Source organism: Microtus oregoni, unplaced genomic scaffold (genome assembly GCF_018167655.1).
Source record: "Microtus oregoni isolate MIOR12 unplaced genomic scaffold, Mior012 000000F_ref0000247, whole genome shotgun sequence".
In the NCBI taxonomy this organism is placed as follows: Eukaryota; Metazoa; Chordata; class Mammalia; order Rodentia; family Cricetidae; genus Microtus; species Microtus oregoni.
In genome coordinates, this window is record NW_024543059.1 from 44,256,827 (window position 1) to 44,275,000 (window position 18,174).

Consider the following 18,174-nt stretch of genomic DNA (forward strand, 5'->3'; position numbering starts at 1 on the left):
CGATACTTCAAATAAATCCCCTTCGTTTTGGTAAAAATAGCTTTATTCTCCTTCGGAACATAAACCATCACTCTTGGGGAAAGGAAGGTGGCAGGGTGGTCTGAGGCTCACTTAAAATGGGGAGGAGATTAAGAAGTCCCACCCCACTGCTTGCCCTAGCTGAGATAACATTAATCTTAACACTGTATAAATATCTCCTTATATTAAGAAAATTCAGGCCCCACTTCATTCTGCCCTAGCTGGGAAGCCGTTATCTTCAATTGTGACATCCCAGATCAGAGAAAGGATGTGGGGGAGAGGCAGACATGGGGCGGGTGGAAAACAGGAAGGGTACAAGGCAATGAGTAATGTCTCCCATACTGCCCAGCTCCCTTCTGAAGAAGAGAACAGAGGGGCCCTGTAGAACTGAGAGACCAGTGCTGTACCTGTGGGCATGCACTCCTGTCCCCAATCCCTGATGCCCAGAAGTGAAGTGTCCTGTCAAATGCTCCCTGTGAGGTCAGCTCATTCAGCTCAACAAGTTTTTGGGTTCCCCTCTAATAGGAGACAGCCCCCCTTGCTCAAGCTTGAAATCAGGCCTCTTTATCATGGCCCTCTCTCCAAATGAGGGGTACAGGGAGAGCCAAAGGGTCCTTCCTGGGAAGGGGGTGTTCTGAGGACAACCAACAGCGGGGCCCCATCAGTCCCTGACCAGGCGGTAGATATGGTGTTGGGCTCCGTGTTCACTGGTGGAGACCTCAAAGACGTAGGCCGTACACAGCAGCAATTCCTGAGTGTCCCTGTTGGTCACCACCTGCCGGGAGAACGGGCTCATGCTGTGGTGGGGTGGAGTGGGAGTCTCTGGGGGGGCTGCCCTGCCCACCCCAGCATGTCACCCGGAGGATGGTGACATTCTCCTGCCCCTGTATGTCACCCGGAAGATGGTGACATTGTCCTGCCCCTGTATGTCACCTGGAGGATCGTGATGTTCTCCTGCCCCTGTATGTCACCTGGAGGATGGTGACGTTCTCCTGCCCCAGCATGTCACCTGGAGGATGGTGACGTTCTCCTGCCCCTGTATGTCACCTGGAGGATGGTGACGTTCTCCTGCCCCAGCATGTCACCTGGAGGATGGTGACGTTCTCCTGCCCCAGCATGTCACCTGGAGGATGGTGACGTTCTCCTGCCCCTGTATGTCACCCGAAGGATGGTGACGTTCTCCTACCCCAGCATGTCACCCGGAGGATGGTGACATTCTCCTGCCCCTGTATGTCACCTGGAGGATGGTGACGTTCTCCTGCCCCTGCATGTCACCTGGAGGATGGTGACGTTCTCCTGCCTCAGCATGTCACCTGGAGGATGGTGATGTTCTCCTGCCTGCCCCAGCATGTCACCTGGAGGATGGTGACGTTCTCCTGCCTGCCCCAGCATGTCACCTGGAGGATGGTGACGTTCTCCTGCCCGCCCCAGCATGTCACCTGGAGGATGGTGACGTTTTCCTGCCCACCCCAGCATGTCACCTGGAGGATGGTGAAGTTCTCCAAGACACTGTTCATCATGTAGCGCTCGGGCAGCTGCCGCAGCTTGTGCAGGAAGTTAACCAGGTACTCACACATGGGGGAGCGCATCAGGCGGTACACAAAGCGCCCATCCTCCAGCTGGGCCCGCTCTGTCTGGGAGTGGGAAGCACAGTGGCCACCCTAAGAGCCAACCAGAGTTCCCCCAGCACCCCACCTTTAATGACCGGGGCCTCTGAACCTGCAAACTAGGAACCTTGTGTCTCCTCAGAGTCACAGTCTGAGACCTCAGTGACCTCCAAACACCCCAATACCATCTCCAGACTGCGCCTGAGTCCCCAAGTCCTCTAGTCCCTCCCCACTCCAGATTCCTAGCACACCCTTAAGACCCTTTTTCATCTTGTAGATTCGATCTCTAGACCTTTCAACCCTTGAAATGAGCCCTAGTTGTGGCTTTTAGTTGCTTATTCCTGTTTTGTTTGAGACAGGGTCTCGTAGGCCAGGCCAGCCTGGAACTCCCTACGTTGCTGAGGATAGACTTGAAACTCCTGATGAGTGGTCTACATAGTACAGGGCAAGCATTCTACCAACTAAACTACACCCTCAGCCTTCTGTGGAATTAGTTCCTAGCACGTGCGCTGAGCCACCAGAGAGGTTGGGATGGCCCTCCCTCACCCTGCCTGCCCACATGCCTGTGACCGCTTACTCCGGATGCAGGCTGTGCTCTAGCCCCAGGGCCTCACCTCCACTTTCTCCACCACTTGCTTGCCAAAGGAGCAGACCTTGGAGGAGCAGGTAAGTGTCATGAGCTCCCGGCTCTCATACTGGCTGCTCACTCCATAGAAGCCACCGCTGCCTCCGCTGGCCCCTGCCTCTTCACCACTTGGGCCCCAATTCAGGTCCGCCTGAAAGACAAGATGAAGAGGCCCAGTTCAACTGAGGGAAATCCGACAAAACCGGACCTCCAGGCTCCCTGAGCTGCACCCACTTGCTTCCCCCCACACACACCCCATGTCAGCTTCCAAAGTCCTGGGTCGGCATGAGCAGAAGACCCACCCACAGTTCCAGGAAGACTAGAGATGGAGGGTGTTGGGGATAGTATTTTTAGGTGTGTGACTTTTTTTTATGCTGCATTTGATTAACTGTGAAGCTGTGATGCTTTGTCTGTCTAAAACACCTGATGGTCCAAATAAAGAGCTGAACGGCCAACAGCAAGGCAGGAGCAAGGGTAGGCAGGGTAAGCAGGCAGAGAGGATAAATAGGAGAACTGGGGAAGGAAGAGGAACCAAAGAGGACACCAGGGACCAGCCACACAATTATACAGCAAGCCATGGAGAAAGAAGTAAAGAAAGGTATACAGAAATAGAGAAAGATAAAAGCAAATGTAGTTGGGATAATTTAAGAAAACTGGCAAAAAAAAAAAAAAAAAAAAAAAAAAAAAAACAAGCCAAGCTAAGGCCGAGCAATCATAACTAAGAATAAGCCTCTGTGTGTGATTTATTTGGGAGCTGGGTGACAGGCACCCTCAAAGAAAGAGCTTAACATCATACAACAGTAGGGGCCCCAGAATAGTCCTGACTCTCACTATCTAGGAACCCAGGAGCCAGAAAACCCAAGTTTTTTGCCCGAAAGCTCCTAGCTCTAGAGTTCAGTCCAAGCATAACAGTGCAAGCTTATAATACTAGCACTTGGGAGGCTGATGCAGGAGGATTGTGAGTTTGAGACTAGCATGATCTATACACAGAGAAACCATGTCTCTAAAATGGAAACAAAAGAAGTGGCTGGGGTTTAAGACAAAGAAAATGAAATTAAAAAAAAGAAAAGGACTTTTAGCCTCTGACAAGGGCCTAGTTACAAGCAGGCAAGTTACCCGCAGCAACTGATCAGAGTTCTATATCCTCCTGTAACCTCCCACCTTCCCACCTCTCACCTGCAAAAGCAAGTGGTTTGACTCCCCACTATCAGCAGAGCCAGGGTCCTCTCCTTCCCGCCCATCCTCAGGAATGCACCTGTACCTGTCACTCCAATGTCAGGCAGGCAGATGTGACCTGACTTTAGCTGCAGCTCTTTGACCAGGACACTCACCTCAGAGGCCTGACTCCACCCGCTACCCCAGCAACAGGGCATTTTGATGCAGGGCAAATCCCTATTCCCGTGGCCATGGTGGCATTTGGGAGACTGAGGCAAGGGGACTGCTGGTTGGAGGTCAGCCTAGGCTATAACGGGAAGGGGAGTCTGTCTCAAAAAGCCTCAGCCACGTGTGGTGGTGCACACCTTTAATCCCAGCATGCAGAGGCAGGTGAATTTCTGGACTTCAAGGCCAACCTGGTCTACCAAGTGAGTTCCAGAACAGCCAGGGAGAAAGGCCTTGGCAGCCCCCCACTCCATCAGGAGCCAGGCTCCAGACAGCCGGAGGAGCCTCTGAAGCCTATGGTCAGTCTGCAGCATCCCACTCACAGCCCTAGCAGGCCTCCACACAGAAAGCTTAGGGGCTTTGTTGGTTTTGTCTTTTTCCAGGATTGATTTACTTTTATTTTATATGCATGAGTGTTCAGCTGCACGTATGTCTCAGCAACACACATGTGCAGTACTATCAGAGGCCAGAAGAGTTCCTTTGGAACTAGGATTACAGATACATGATGGTGCTGAGAACTGAACCCGGGGCCTCTGGAAGAGCATCCAGGGCCCTTACCTGCCTCTACCTCCCAAGTGCTCGGATTAAAGGTGCACACCACCACTGCCTGGCCCTTTACTTATTTTTTGTTTGGTTTGGTTTGAGCTAAAGTCCCCCTAAATAGTTCAGGCTGTCCTTGAACTCTGTATTCTCCTGCCTCAGAGTCTTGAGCACTGGAATGACAGGCATATACCATAATACAAGGCTCAAAAGCTCTACAGACAGACACCCAGGGAAACCAAACTGACTGAAACCCCCTATGGACTTCCTTTCAGGACCAGACACCCTCATCAGTCATGCAACCGGACACACACCAGACAGCTGGTTACGGACAGCCCTCCATGTCCCCACGGTCTGCCCCACTCAGCGCCATCATAGAGCAGGCCTTAGGAAGCACTGCATCCGACTGACATACTCCCCCAGATAGTGTTTTATTATAGAATATTAGCTTAAGGTGTGCCACATTCGTTTATGCCGTGGAATAGTTGTGTAATGATGCAAAGTTGTGCTGCAGTTCTTTATGTTGCATTTGTTTAAGTCTGTGCAGCTGTTACTTTGCCTGTCTAAAACACCCGATTGGTCTAATAAAGAGCTGAACGGCCAATAGCAAGGCAGGAGCAAGGATAGGTGGGGCTGGCAGGCAGAGAATAAATAAGAGAAGAACTCTGAGAGAAGAGGGTCAAGGAACACTAAAAGGAAGCGAGGAGGACATCGGGGTCAGCTACCCAGCCCCCCCAGCCAGTCGCACAGTCAGAGTGAAAGTCAGATATACAGAAGTAAGAGAAGGAAAAGCCAGAGGTGTAAGGTTGATGGGATCATAAGTTAGAAAAGCTGGCTAAAAATAAACCAAGCTAGGATGAGGCATTCATAAATAATACTCCGTGTGTGATTTAAAGGGAGCTGGGTAGCAGGCCCCTCAAAGAGCAAAGAATAAAGAGTAAAACAAAACCCAACAATCACAGTGTTTGTTTTGACTCTGAAGGGTGGCCCAGGCAGACCCAAGACCCTCCTTGTGCCCGACTGATTGAGCCATGACTTAGGAGCACTCACCCAGAACTTGACCAGGAAGAAGGCATGGGGTGGCCCTCGGTCATACAGCTCCCGGAGGCCACCCTTTTTCTCGGGGAACTTGTCATAGATCTGTCGCACGTCCACACTCTCCAGGGGCGGCGCTCCAGGACTGGGGCACTGCTGACTGATGTGGACAAACAGATGCCTCTGGAACTGCGACACAGGGTGAGGGGACATGAGCTAGACCCACATGCAGCCCGGTGGCCCCAGCAGTCTGTCCCAATCTGCTCACACCTCGTCCTCTCTCATTCTCCAGCCTAATCTCTCTGACATTTTCCATCCCTCACACAGTCCCAGAGCTGACTCAGTTCCCAGAACCCAGCGCCTGCCCTCCTCTCTGCAAGGTTGCCACCTCCCACCATATTTTGTCATTAATTTCCTTGAAAATTCCATTTCTGCTCCTGAAATTTACAATGCGGCACCCAGCAAACTCCTCTGTAACCCTCAAAGCCCAGCTCACACGTGTCCTTTACAGGGAAGACTTCACTAGCCCCCCCTCCCCCCCGCCCCAGGGAGATCACCTTCTATACACACAAGAACTAGACATGTTGTAGAATATTAGGTAAAGATGTATTACATTTGTCCATGCTATGGAATATTTGTTTAAAGATGCAAAGATGTGCTGCATTCTTTTACGTTGCATTTGTTTTAACTCTGTGACCCTGTGTTACTTTGCCGTCTAAAACACTTGATTGGTCTAAGAAAGAGCTGAACGGCCTATTAGCTAGGCAGGAGAGAGGATGGGCGGGGCTCGTAGGCAGAGACCTGGGAGGAGAAGATCAAGGACCAAGAGCAGTAAGAGGAGGCACTGGGGCGGCCATCCAGCCATGGAGTAGGAAGTAAAGGGGGGCACAGAGAAAGGTAAAAGCCAAGAGGCAAGAGGCAGATGAGATCATTTAAGAAAAGCTGGCTAGAAACAAGCCAAGCTGAGGCTAGGCATTCATAAGAAAGAATAAGTCTCCGCGTTTTCACTTGAGAGCTGGGTGGCCCCAAAAAGTAAGAAAGTCAACAACACTAGACAGGCTGGTTGTATAGTCCTGGGGCTAAAAAACCACCAAGTCCCTGAGCTTGCTGGCTGGATGGCGGCCCCGTGTCCTCCTCTCTTACTTTCTTGGTCCTTGATCTTCTCCTCTCAGATCTCTCTTATTCTCTCCACCTGGCAGCCCTGCCGCTCTCCTGCCTAGCTATTAGTCATTCAGCTTCTTGTCAGACCAATCAGATATTTTAGACAGAATTCAGTCTACCATAGAGAAGGGAAGCATAAAATCAACCTACAGATAATAGAAATGTCGGGAATAATTTATGTTATGAAAAATATGCTGGCAAGTATAGAAAAAGACTCAGAAGTGATAGTGTGTGACCCAGGTATGATGGCATAAGCCTGTTGAGACTGCAAGCGTGCAATATTACACCCAGTATACACAGCCTGGGGCTGGAAGCCAGAGCTTCACACAGGCTTCCACTCTCCCGAGTTAAATCCCAGGCTTCAGGCTGACTTCTGAGCCCAAAGCAATGCTCCTCCAGGCTCCCAGCAGCATCGCCCTGTTTAGAAACCTTGACAGCCTGGTGGATGGCATTAGTGCGGCTGCAGACACTGCATGCAGTGAACATGCATCTCCCAGGCCTCTGCACTTGGGCGTGAGCGCATGACTAAGGTCTGGCCAATGGCATGTGAACAACAGGCCCATAAAATCTCTCTCCCTCCGCCTGCTGGCTGGATTCCGAGAGCCCAGAAGATTCTGTACCGCTAGAAATGGCAAGGCCCAGGTCATACATCGCTGGGGTAGCACTTCTGCTCAGCCCACTGCTGGGAACACACATGAAAAGCTGGCGCTGTGGTGCACACTCGCCATAGCAGCCCTCAGGGAGCTGAGCTGGAAAGAAACAGGAAGTTCAAGGCCTGAGCTACAGAGTGAGACCCACCTTAACAATAAAGAAACCAGAGAAGCAGAACTATGGCTCCTTCCAGGCCCTTAAGTGTGCTATTGCAAAGTTGGTCCAATGGCAAGAATTTGCTATTAGGTGAATGGCTGAATACCCTGTGTTCGATTCCCCCAGAACACCATAATAACAGGCTCGGCAACACAGGCCTGCAATTTCAGACCCGTTGAGCAAACTAGTTTATTTATCCCCTGGCTCACTGCTTAGCCAGCCTGGGCTATTGGGTAAGCTCAAGCCCAATCTCAAAACACAAGGTAGACACACCTCAGGCTGGCGACTGGGGACGGACGCACTCGCATATGCACGCACGCACGCACACGCACCAACACACCAACGACGACGACCAGCTGCTGTCTTCTGTCCCGCCCTTTTCCAATCCAGCATCACCCAGCAACTGCCGCAGATTTCACTCACCGAGTCAACTGCGCCTGGTGGTTCCACAAAGGCTGAGAACTCTACCAGCTGCAGGCGGGCAGTGCCCAGGGCCCGAGCCTGCCAGGCTGGGGGAGATGGAGCAGGCGGGGGCAGGGGTGAGAGGGCTGGGGGCGGCTCATACCCTTGAAAGAGAAGAAAGAATTGCTCACAACAACGGACTGTGTCCTCTTGGCCACCTCCACTTAGAGCTATGGACAGGGATGGAGAGGCGGACCCTTTCCCCAGCACGACCTTGAAATAGCACACAGCATCCTAGGGCTTGGGAAGTGAAGGCAGGAGCATGAGTTCAAAGTCATACTCAGCTACAAAGCAAATTCCACCCTGGGATACAGGAGGCTGCCTCAAAAAAGGATAAGGTGAAGGCACCGGATAGATGGCTCATATAGTCCTTGCCACTGTGTCAGAGGAAATCTACCAAATAATAATTCAAGAGATAAAATTTAAGAAAGCTTTTGGACCTGACCAAGTCTGGCTTGCAAGGGACATGGCAGAGAAGCAGCAGCCCGGTCGGTAAGATGGGGCGGAGGCAACTCCAAAGGCACCTGGACTGAATGCCTGAGCTGGTAAGCCCACTTCCGGACCTTGCATCAACCGGAATCAGTAAGCCTTTACTTTTTCTTGTTTTAATTTGGATAGTTTGCTAGGTTGTAGAGTGTTTAATTAGGCAAAAATGTATTGCATTCGGTTTAATTAAATAAAATTAACCTAAGCACAGAGAGGCAGGGCTAGCAGCCAGTTGACAGGAAGTAGCAGGAAGGAGCTGAGCATGGGTTTTTTAGTTGGGGTGGTGCGGAAGAGTGGTTTCCTGGGACGCCAACTGAGAAAGTCAGCTGCAACTCTAACTTTCTGAGCTTGCAGGTTTTCACCCTAACCTTTGAATCTTGAATTTTATAAGAATGTAGAGATTTAGTTCAGGCTACTGTTAGCAGCAGCAGAGCCATTGTTGGGGGAGGGGGACAGAATTCCCCTCAGGCTACGGCCTTAGTGGCAGGCAGCTAGCAATGTAAAGCACAGCGCCATCTTCAGAAAGCAACCCTGCCGCTTGGAGCCTGTGGCATTTAACTGTGTGGTGGCCTGCGTGAGCTGTAACCCACTGTGCTGTGTGGTAGGTTTAGGAGGTATGGCCTTGCCACTGGGAGGGGGCCTGGCACTTTCAAAGCCATATACCACTCCTAGTTTGTGCTCCTTTAAGTGTGTGGTTTAAGATGTGAACCCACAGGCTGGGCACAGTGGCATGTACCTTTAGTCACCGCAATGGGAGTGTTCCAGGCCAGCCCGGTCTACAGAGCGAGTGCTAGAACAGAAAAGCCCTGCCTCAAAAGAATAAATAAATAGAGTTGGGAGCCTTCAGCTTCTTGTTCCTGCCACCACGCTTCCTCTCGGCCATCACAGATGGCCCAAAATGAAATCTTTGGTATACAATGATCTTGGCCGTGGTGTTGGCATGTCACAGCAGCAGAAAGAGACAAACCAAGGGGGGAAGAACTCTTTCACCAATCCCTGTGGCCCTTCCGTGGTCAAACGTGTAGAATTCTGGGCTATTGGCAGAGCTACATGGAGAAGAAGCTGCCACCGAGGAAGAGATGGAAGCAGTCCCTAATGTTCACGCTGGGCTGCTAGATCAGCCATGCCTGAAGCCACCATTCTGGCCTTGGATGATTTCCTCCTCCTCCTCCTCCTCCTCCTCCTCCTCCTCCTCCTCCTCCTCCTCTTGTTTCAGCAAATTTAAGTTTAAACCACTCGGTTGTACACAGTTGGGAAAAAAGTGAAGGAATTGCTGTTGGGATCAGGAACAGGAAGACAGGAGCATGGGAGCAGGGGAGCAGGGGAGCAGGCTCTCACCTGGTAGGTCGGTGGATGGGGGAGTCAGTGACACAGAGAATGGTGTCTGGGAGAAAGGCTTCACGCTGCAGGACAAAGGGAACCTGTGAGTGCGGTCAACAGTGCTGTCTGATCATGAAAGGCTAGGCTCCGGGACCAGAACATTCCAAGAATGACGGTGCAGTGGGTGCGATGACTGCTCCTCGTGTTTTTCACATGTGACTGAGGTCAGTGTCAACTGACCCCCCCCAAAGCCACACAGCCAGGGCGCCATCAAGCCTGGACTCCAACTCCAGTCATTCCCAACCACGAGGGCTAGAACTGAACCTAGTGATTCAAGTATGCTATGCATGTGCTCCACAGAGTAACAGCCCCCTCTTTGGGGATCCTAGGCAGGGGCTCTATCACTGTGCCACACCCCAGCCCTCACTGGGGTACTCTAGACAGAGGCTCTACTGTTGAGCTGCACCCCAGTTCCTGGGTTTTGCTGCACCGCAGTTCCTGGGTTTTGCTGCAGGGTCTTGCTGTGTAGCCTAGGCTTGCCTTCTGCCTCAACCTCTGGCATGCTGGGATAACGGGAAAGAGCCACTACACCTGTTCCACACGATGGAAATGTCCCACCTCTGTGCTGTCCCAAGGTGGTGGATTGCCACTTAGCGCTAGTCAAGCCTGAAGAATGGAACTTTTCATGTAAATTTGATTCTTGTTTTTGAAACGGACTCATTATGCAGGCTGTCCTAGAACTCACAGAGACCCACCTCCCTGTCTCCCAGGGCATGGAACGCATGTGCAACCATGCCCAGCTGTACGTTTAGTCAATTCTAGTTTAACTGGCTACTCAGAAATAATCACTGTAGATTCACACTCCAGAGGTCAGAGAGGTCAAGGGTCAACAGACCAAGATGAATAAGACAAACCCCAGGGATCTTCCCATTGGAATCCCAGGGCCTCTTCTTCCCAGCTCTCAAATAAGTTCTTCAATGGATTTCCCACAACACCATGATCTCCTGTCACCTGGCCATCACTCACATGTCAGCTCCTCAGGAAGACCCCCCTAGCCTTCTAAAGCAGATGGTGGCACAGTCAACATCACAGAAATTAGGGGCAGAGGCAGGAGCATCTAGACTGGGCTACAGATCCTGTATCAAATAAATAAAAAAAGCAGACCCTTGAGGCTAGAGATGGACCCCAGTGGTAGAACACTTGACTAGCAAGTACAGAGCCCTGGAACCCAATTCTATAGATATGTGTATGTATACATATGTATACATACACATACGTTACAAGCATATATGTGTGTATATATACATACATATATACACATGTTACACACATATTTATTTCCCCTCTTTCTTTCTTTACACATTCCAGGTCCAGGAATTTACAGCTTCCTGCTTTATTCCTTAAAAAGCACACACCCAGACACTATGTAGGTATTTAATATCAAGCAATGTCCCCTGTCATTGCAGAGGCTCGCCTCAGTTTCCTGCCTGTGAGCCTTACACGGGTTGTTTATCTCTGTGAGCCTTACACGTGTTGTTTATCTGCCTAAAATATTCCCACCCCCACCTTTCGCCTGGCTAAACCCTACTAACCTCAGAGAAAACCCCAGAACTTTCTCCCTCACCAGAAAACCCCCGGTGGTTCCTCACAACGCTGCACACTTCCACTGTGTATGCCTGAAACCGAGAGCCTAATTAGCACTGGTCTCTCCCAGCACCCAGTTACCCTGCTCTGCAGCGCACCTGCAGTCCCCGCAGCCCCTAGGGACTCGGTGGCTGGACCCCACAACCTGTCATCTTACTCTCTGATAATACAAACCTGGTGGCTGGACCCCACAACCTGTCATCTTACTCTCTGATAATACAAACCTGGTGGCTGGACCCCACAACCTGTCATCTTACTCTCTGATAATACAAACCTGGTGGCTGGACCCCACAACCTGTCATCTTTTATTCTCTGATAATACAAAACTCCTATGTTGCCCTCACACAGCCAGGCTGCACCACCAGCATCCAGCCAGGCTACGCTGGTTCTAGGGCTCCTTTTTCTTTTTTTGGTTTTTCGAAACAAGGTTTCACTGTAGCTATCAAGCCTATCCTGAACTAGCTCTTATAGTCAAGGCTGGCCTTAAACTCAGAGATCCGCCTGCCTCTGCCTCCTGAGTGCTAAGATTAAAGGTGTGCACCACCACTGCCCAGCTGGGCTCCTTTCTCTACAACACATCTGGTTATCCTCAGTGCCCAGGTAGTCTCCAGATACCTAAGACTCGTGTTCTCCCCACAATGAAAGAATACAGTAGCCCCTTCCCCACCCATAGCCCTCGTGCCTGCCACCTCAGAGGTCTGGAAGCGAGCCTTCACAAGCATTTTAGCGGCCCCTCCCAGAAGTATCTTGGTCTATAACTGCCCTCCCATGATCCTCTGAGGCCCACTCATCCTTCCCAGAAGCCTCCAGGTCTATTATTGTCTTCCCACAAGCGTTTTGGGAACCCTTCATCTGTCCTTGAGCCTTGGGCCTTAAATTTCCCTTCTCATAATACTTAGCAGTCCTCTATCTCTCCAAGGAACCTTAGGGCTTCCTCCCCAAAAGCTTCTGGACCTTCTTCTCCCTTCCAGGATCACCTGTATCCATAACTGTCTTCCCCAAGACTTTATGGCTTCCTTTGTCCTCTGGGTCTACAATTGCCTTCCCATGATCCTTTGGGTTCCCTACATTCCTCCAAGGTGATCCTTTGGGACCCATTCAACCCTTCCCAGGGGAACTTCAGCAAACAACTGCCTTCTCCTGACACTTTAGAATTCCCATGGCCTTACATCTGCCTTGCCATGAGCATGTTCTCACTTAGGAGCCATTTTCTCCATGCACCCCTTTTCAGAGAGGCCCTACACATAGAAGGGGGCACGCCCAGCAAGACCCTAGCAAGCAAAGTGCAGGGCTAGACTTCAAAGTCATCAGGCATGGCTCCAGAATCTATGTCCAAAATGGATGTAGGTGGGAGGGAAAGGGGAAGTGCAGAGGACACAAAGTACTCACTCTGGAACATTCCACGGTGGCCCAGAGTTCCCGGACCAGAACTGGAAAAGCTCAGTGGTCTAGGAGGAGACACAGATAATGGTCAGATATCCCCTGCTGGCCATTCTAGCCCCATCCTTCCATCCCAGACCTCCACAGTTCCCAACCCAGGCCACCTGAGGGCCAGAAGGACCCAGCTTGGCCTGGAGGGACGGTGCAGAGATGAGCTGTGCCGAAGACATGGTAGCCATCGTCTGGAAGGCCTTGTCCTTGGAGACTTGGTCCTGGGGAAAGGTTGAGGCCCAAGTTAGCGGGAGTTCTAGTCAGGACAGCCAGTGTGGAATACTGTCAGGCTGTGCTAGGAGACGAAGGCATGGAGCTGTGACACAGGGTCCCCACCTATACTTTCTGCCCCTGCTGGCCTCCTCAGAAAGGGCAGTGTGGGAGGTACAGAGGTATGAAGAGGGGCAAGGGGACTTACCACACTCAGAGTCTGACCCAGGGTGGGGGCGGGGGTGCCAAGGGAACTGCAGGCTGCACCGGAACACACCCTGAGTCAGCCTGGCAGAGGCCAATCGGGGCTGTGCATGGAGCAGGATGCGCCTTACCTCAGAGGGAGAAAGGTTCACAAGCCCAGGATAAGATACTAACGGGTTTTCTAAGTCAAGAAAGGGCTAGACATAGTGTTTCCGTATGCCCAGGCTACAGGAAATGAGACTTCCAAAATCCCCTGGGAACAGGAAGGGGCTGTTTCATATTCCAGACAGAACACAGAGGGGACTAAGAAAGTACAGAAAGATCGGAACCTCAGGGATGAAGACCTACAGAAAAGGAAGGGAGCACTTCCAAGTAAAAGAACAGGAAGTAAGTCAGCAGTGGTGGTGCACACCCCAAATCCCAGCACTCAGGAGGCAGAGGTAGGAGGAGCTATGAGTTTGGGGCTAGTCTTGTCTATAGAGCGAGTTCCAGGACAGTCAGGACAGCTAAAGCTACACAGAGACACTCTCTCAAAAGAAAACAAAACAAAACAGGAAATAATCTAGGCTAAAAGAAAAGAAATTGTATAAAAAGCAACAGGGATGAGGATTCAGGCTGGAGGGCACAGGGCGCTCACAGCAGCGTGGACAGAGTAGATAGTACAATCCCTCACAGAAAACACACATGCAGGCTAAGGGAGGCAAGGATGGACCAGAGAAACAAAAAGGAAAAGAAATGAGACCAGCAGGGGCGGAGGGAGGAAGAGGCTCTCGCAGACAGAGACCAGCAGGGACAGAGGGAGGAAGGGGCTCTCGCAGACAGAGACCAGCAGGGACAGAGGGAGGAAGGGGCTCTCGCAGACAGAGACCAGCAGGGACAGAGGGAGGAAGGGGCTCTCGCAGACAGAGACCAGCAGGGACAGAGGGAGGAAGGGGCTCTCGCAGACAGAGACCAGCAGGGACAGAGGGAGGAAGGGGCTCTCGCAGACAGAGACCAGCAGGGACAGAGGGAGGAAGGGGCTCTCACAGACAGAGACCAGCAGGGACAGAGGGAAGAAAGGGCTCTAGCAGACAGAGACATCCTATCAGATACAGGAGTCATACAAACCTCTGCTTGATAAGCAGGCCTGTACCTGCAGGCCAGGCCACTCCCTCGGGGTCTCCCCATTCCCACCGTGTGGTGTGTGTGCCTGTCTGTCTGTTTCTCTGTCTCTGGATCTCTATCTACTCCCACACCATGTGTATGTGCCCATCCCATCTCTCTGGGTCTCCCAATGTGTCTCTGAATCTCTGTCCTCTTCTCAAATGGAATCTCTGAATCTGTACCTCCCCTTCGCCTGCTCTCCCTCCCCGCTTCCTCCGTCTCCCTGCCCAGCCTCTCTACCTTCCATTATCCTTACCTTCAGCTTGGACTGAATTTCTCTTGATTTCCTTCTAGCCAAAACCTGGATGTGACTTGAGACCTGGAGGGATGAAAAGTAGGTTTGAGCACAGGCCACGCCCCCCTCGTCCCTGTAGCTGTCCATGCTGTTCCTCCACAGGTGAGCACAGCCATCTACAGGAGTAGAAGGGCAGCCTCCACGGCTGATCCTCCAGGCCCAGGCCCCTCTTGTCCTTCCTTCTTGGCTTTCAGTCTCTCTCTCTGAGCCCCTTTGTAATAACCCTCATACAGAAATCAGCTCTGACAAGATGGTTTAGCAGGGAAAGGCACGTGGCACCAAACCTAATGCCTGAAGCTCCACCCCTGAGGCCTACACAACAGAAGAAGAGAACCAACTCCTGAATGCTGTCTTCTGATTTCTACATGCACATGGCACATGGTTACACACAGACACACACACTAAAAAAAGTGTACTTAAGGGGGCTGGAGAGATGGCTCAGAGGTTAAGAGCACTGACTGCTCTTCCAGAGATCCTAAGTTCAATTCCCAGCAACCACATGGTGGCTCACGACCATCTGTAATGAAATCTGGTGCCGTCTTCTGGCCTGCAGGAATATATGCAAGCAGAATACTGTACACATAATAAATAATCTTTTTTCAAAACATTTCAAAAAACATTTCATACTACATTTTATATATATATGGGTTCAAGTGCATCATGGTGCATATGCAGAGGTCAGAGGAAAAGCTGTGGGAGTTGGCTCTCCTACCATGTGGGTTCCACAGGTGGAATTCAGGTCAGGCTTAGCAGCAAGCCCCTTTACCCACTGAGCCATTTCACAGGCAAATAATCTAAATATTTTACAGAAATATCTGACATGCCTACAACACAGGGCATGAAACATAGACCAGGGTTCAGTCCGTACAGTTTGCCCTTCATTCATGAGGATGTCAGTTCAATCCATGCAAATTTATAATCCTGGCGCTAGAGGGTGCAGACAGCCGCGGGCTGGTACTTGCTGGCTACCCAGGCTGGTCAAATCAGCAAGCTTCAGGCTAGGGAGAGACCCAGTCTTAAAGCAGTGGGCCGCTACTGAGATAAAACCTGAGGTCATCCACGTACCTCCACATGCTCATTCACACATATGCATCGATACCCCCACACACACACGCTTCATGTGCACACATGCCTGGATACCCCCACACATATGCAAGCTTTATGCATAGGCATGCATGGATAGCCCCATACATATACAGGCTACAAACACATGCATCCATACCACCCCCCCACATATATCAATGCTCCCACACATACAGGCTTCATGCACACACATGCATGGATACACCACACACATACAAGCTTCATGCACACACGTGTGGATCCCCTACACCTACAGACTTCATGTACACACATGCATGGATACCCACACACACATACACGCTTCACGCACACACAAGCATGGATATACCACACACACACACACACACACACACACACACAAGCTTTTCGTTCCCTTTTTAATCACATGAACCACATCTGCCTTGAACCTGAACGAGCACAGTAAGATGGCCCTCAGGAAGTGCCTGGCCCCAAACCAAAGCCCCAAAGTGTCGGTTTTGAGACCTGCTTGCGAGTTCTCGTCTTCCCTGTCCTCAGCTTGATGTAACGGGCAATGAGTTCATTCCGGCCTGGAGGGGTCAAAATGGAAAAGAGCAAGACTATCAGCAGAACTTCCTGCCAGAGAAGACAAGGATGAGGGCTGAAGTTAGCAAGCCAACAATCTTTACTCATCAATAGCCAGGCCAGGCTGAGGGACTCCTCAGGGTCACCAGGTCAGTCATATACTAGCTATGTGGCCACTGACAAATCACTTAAGTCTTCTTGTGCCTCAGTTTCCCCTAATCTGTGCAGATTTTTCGAGAGTCTAAGTCATGGGAAGGGTACAACCCTCTGTTTTCTCATTTATTTATATATTTTTCTCTTTTTTCTTTTTTGAGACAGGTCTCTCTACATTGCCCTGCCTGTTCTGGAACTCACTATGTAGATCAGGCTGGCCTCAAACTCACAGAGATCCGCCTGTCTCTGCTTCCTCCAGTGCTGGGACTAAAGGCGTGCGCCACCACCACACCTGGCCTCATTTTTATTATTTTGAGCCAGGGTCTATAAAGACGAGGAGAGCATAGAGCTCAGAATGTAGCTGTGGGTGACCCTAAATGCTCGCGGTGTGTGCCACCACAGCTAGCTAGACTCTGGACACGTTAGTTAGTGTGACTTTCCTCACTGGGGTCAGGGCGGCCACCGGGAACTCACCATACATCTTGCCCTCATCTGACAAGATGATCTTGCGTCGGCCACACGGAGGATATATGGCCAGGGCCTCTTGAAAACTCTGCTCGATGTCGGGGCTCCACACACCCTCTGCATCAGGGCCCCCATCTCCTCCAACACCCTCACTGCCTCCAGTGCCCTCCTCGCTGCCTTCCTCACTGCCCGTCCAGGCCCCACCATCATCCAGGGGGGCCCCAGTCCGGGGTTCCCCCATCTGGGCCTGCAGAGACAAAGATCAGCAGCTATGTATGGTGCTGCAAGAACACGGCGGGAGTCCTGACTGAGGGAGGAAGTTAGGCCTGGACCTCTGGGTTGAAGCCTCGACTCCTGGGTCTGAGGGAGGAGAGAAACGTAAGCCTGGCACCTGGGAGGCTGTTCTCCCGAGCTCTCGGAGGAACTTGCATAGGGTTGAAGTCACCTGACCACTTCAGAGCGGTGCCTGAGGCCGTGTAGACTAAGGCTGCGTCTGAATCACCGATTTTAGGGAAGACTGGAGTCTGGTTAGTTGCCCGGAGTGAAAACCTCCAGTCCCACTAAGAAGGAACAGGTGCTAAGAAAGGAGCAGCAGCTGCAGGAAAAGGAGAGGCTGAGTCCAAGATCCAGCGAGAGGGTGGGGCAGAGACCCAGGGACAGAGACCCAGATAGGCACAGAGAGAGGGCCATCGTCATGGCTTTCTGGCTGAGACCAGAAAGTAACCACAGAACCAGGTGGGACTGGAGCTAGGGCGCCCATCAAGCCTCAGGCATTGGCACTCAGTCGTCCAGCCATCTGGAGGCCAGAACAAAGAGCCCAGGCATCCCCTCCCCCAGTCCCCATAACCCCCACTGTGGGCGGGGCCTGCGTGCAAGCAGCCTCCACGGCCCGCCCCCTCCCCCTGGGCTCCGCTCCAACCCAAGCTCCCGTAGACTTTCCGGAGGCCAGGAGCAGGGAAAACTTTTCCCGTTCTGTCCGATACCGCCTCCCTGGAGGTTCCAGGACTTCCAGAACTTTCCCAGGCTCCCAAAGTTCTAAGTCCCATCCCCTCCTCTGGACTCTCTACCTGGTGAAGGTTAAGCGAACAAAGACACCACCCCCCAGGCCCAGCCCAGTGTGGTTAGCAGAGTTCAGGACCCAACCCAGCCCACCTCCATGTGGCCAGACAAAGAGACAAACGAGCTGGGCAAGACAGACATCCCTGATGTCGTGCCCTGATCCCCAAGCCTCAGAAGAGCATGGCCGTAGGTCCGAGGGGCCTCGTGGCTCTCGCCCGGCCACCCCCGCGCCTGCTCTGCTCCGTGAGGGGGCCACATGCCCACAGGGCGGACGGACACTTGCAGAAAGGATGGCCCGGGAGGCGCGCGCCTCGCACCAACAGGAGAGCTGCGGCCCTGCGCTCCACGTCCTGTGTCCGCAGCCCCTGGCCACCCCGCGCGCTCCTCCTGCCGCAGGCCATCCCCAGGCCCCTAACTCCGAGAAAGTTCCAGCGCCACACTACGGCTGTATCCCAAAGCAAACTCGGGCCCCCAGGCAGAAAGAGGGCGGCGGGCAATTCCCA

At 52.0% G+C, this 18,174-nt stretch overlaps 1 protein-coding gene across 1 annotated transcript; it reads right to left on the reverse strand.

Moving 5' to 3' along the window:
• Nucleotides 1–25: 25 nt before the first annotated feature.
• On the reverse strand, nucleotides 26–16,855 carry Tead2 (TEA domain transcription factor 2). Its single transcript, XM_041648653.1, has 11 exons — nucleotides 16,622–16,855; nucleotides 15,935–15,999; nucleotides 14,330–14,392; nucleotides 12,630–12,737; nucleotides 12,475–12,533; nucleotides 9,460–9,524; nucleotides 7,597–7,739; nucleotides 5,221–5,394; nucleotides 2,240–2,401; nucleotides 1,500–1,652; nucleotides 26–793 (listed from the first exon to the last, which is right to left on the reverse strand). The coding sequence occupies exons 1-11, from the start codon at nucleotides 16,851–16,853 to the stop codon at nucleotides 680–682; spliced, it is 1,338 nt and encodes a 445-aa protein (XP_041504587.1). The 5' UTR covers nucleotides 16,854–16,855; the 3' UTR covers nucleotides 26–679.
• Nucleotides 16,856–18,174: the final 1,319 nt, after the last annotated feature.

Bases quoted from the DNA above. Each gene is read 5' to 3' on its own strand.
- Tead2 (XM_041648653.1), bottom strand. From the start codon at position 16,853: ATGGGGGAACCCCGGACTGGGGCCCCCCTGGATGATGGTGGGGCCTGG. The intron at 12,738-14,329 runs GTAAGGATAATG...ACCTTTCCCCAG, and splicing joins AAATTCAGTCCAAGCTGAAG to GACCAAGTCTCCAAGGACAA. The intron at 5,395-7,596 runs GTGAGTGAAATC...CCTGTGTCGCAG, and splicing joins CACCAGGCGCAGTTGACTCG to TTCCAGAGGCATCTGTTTGT.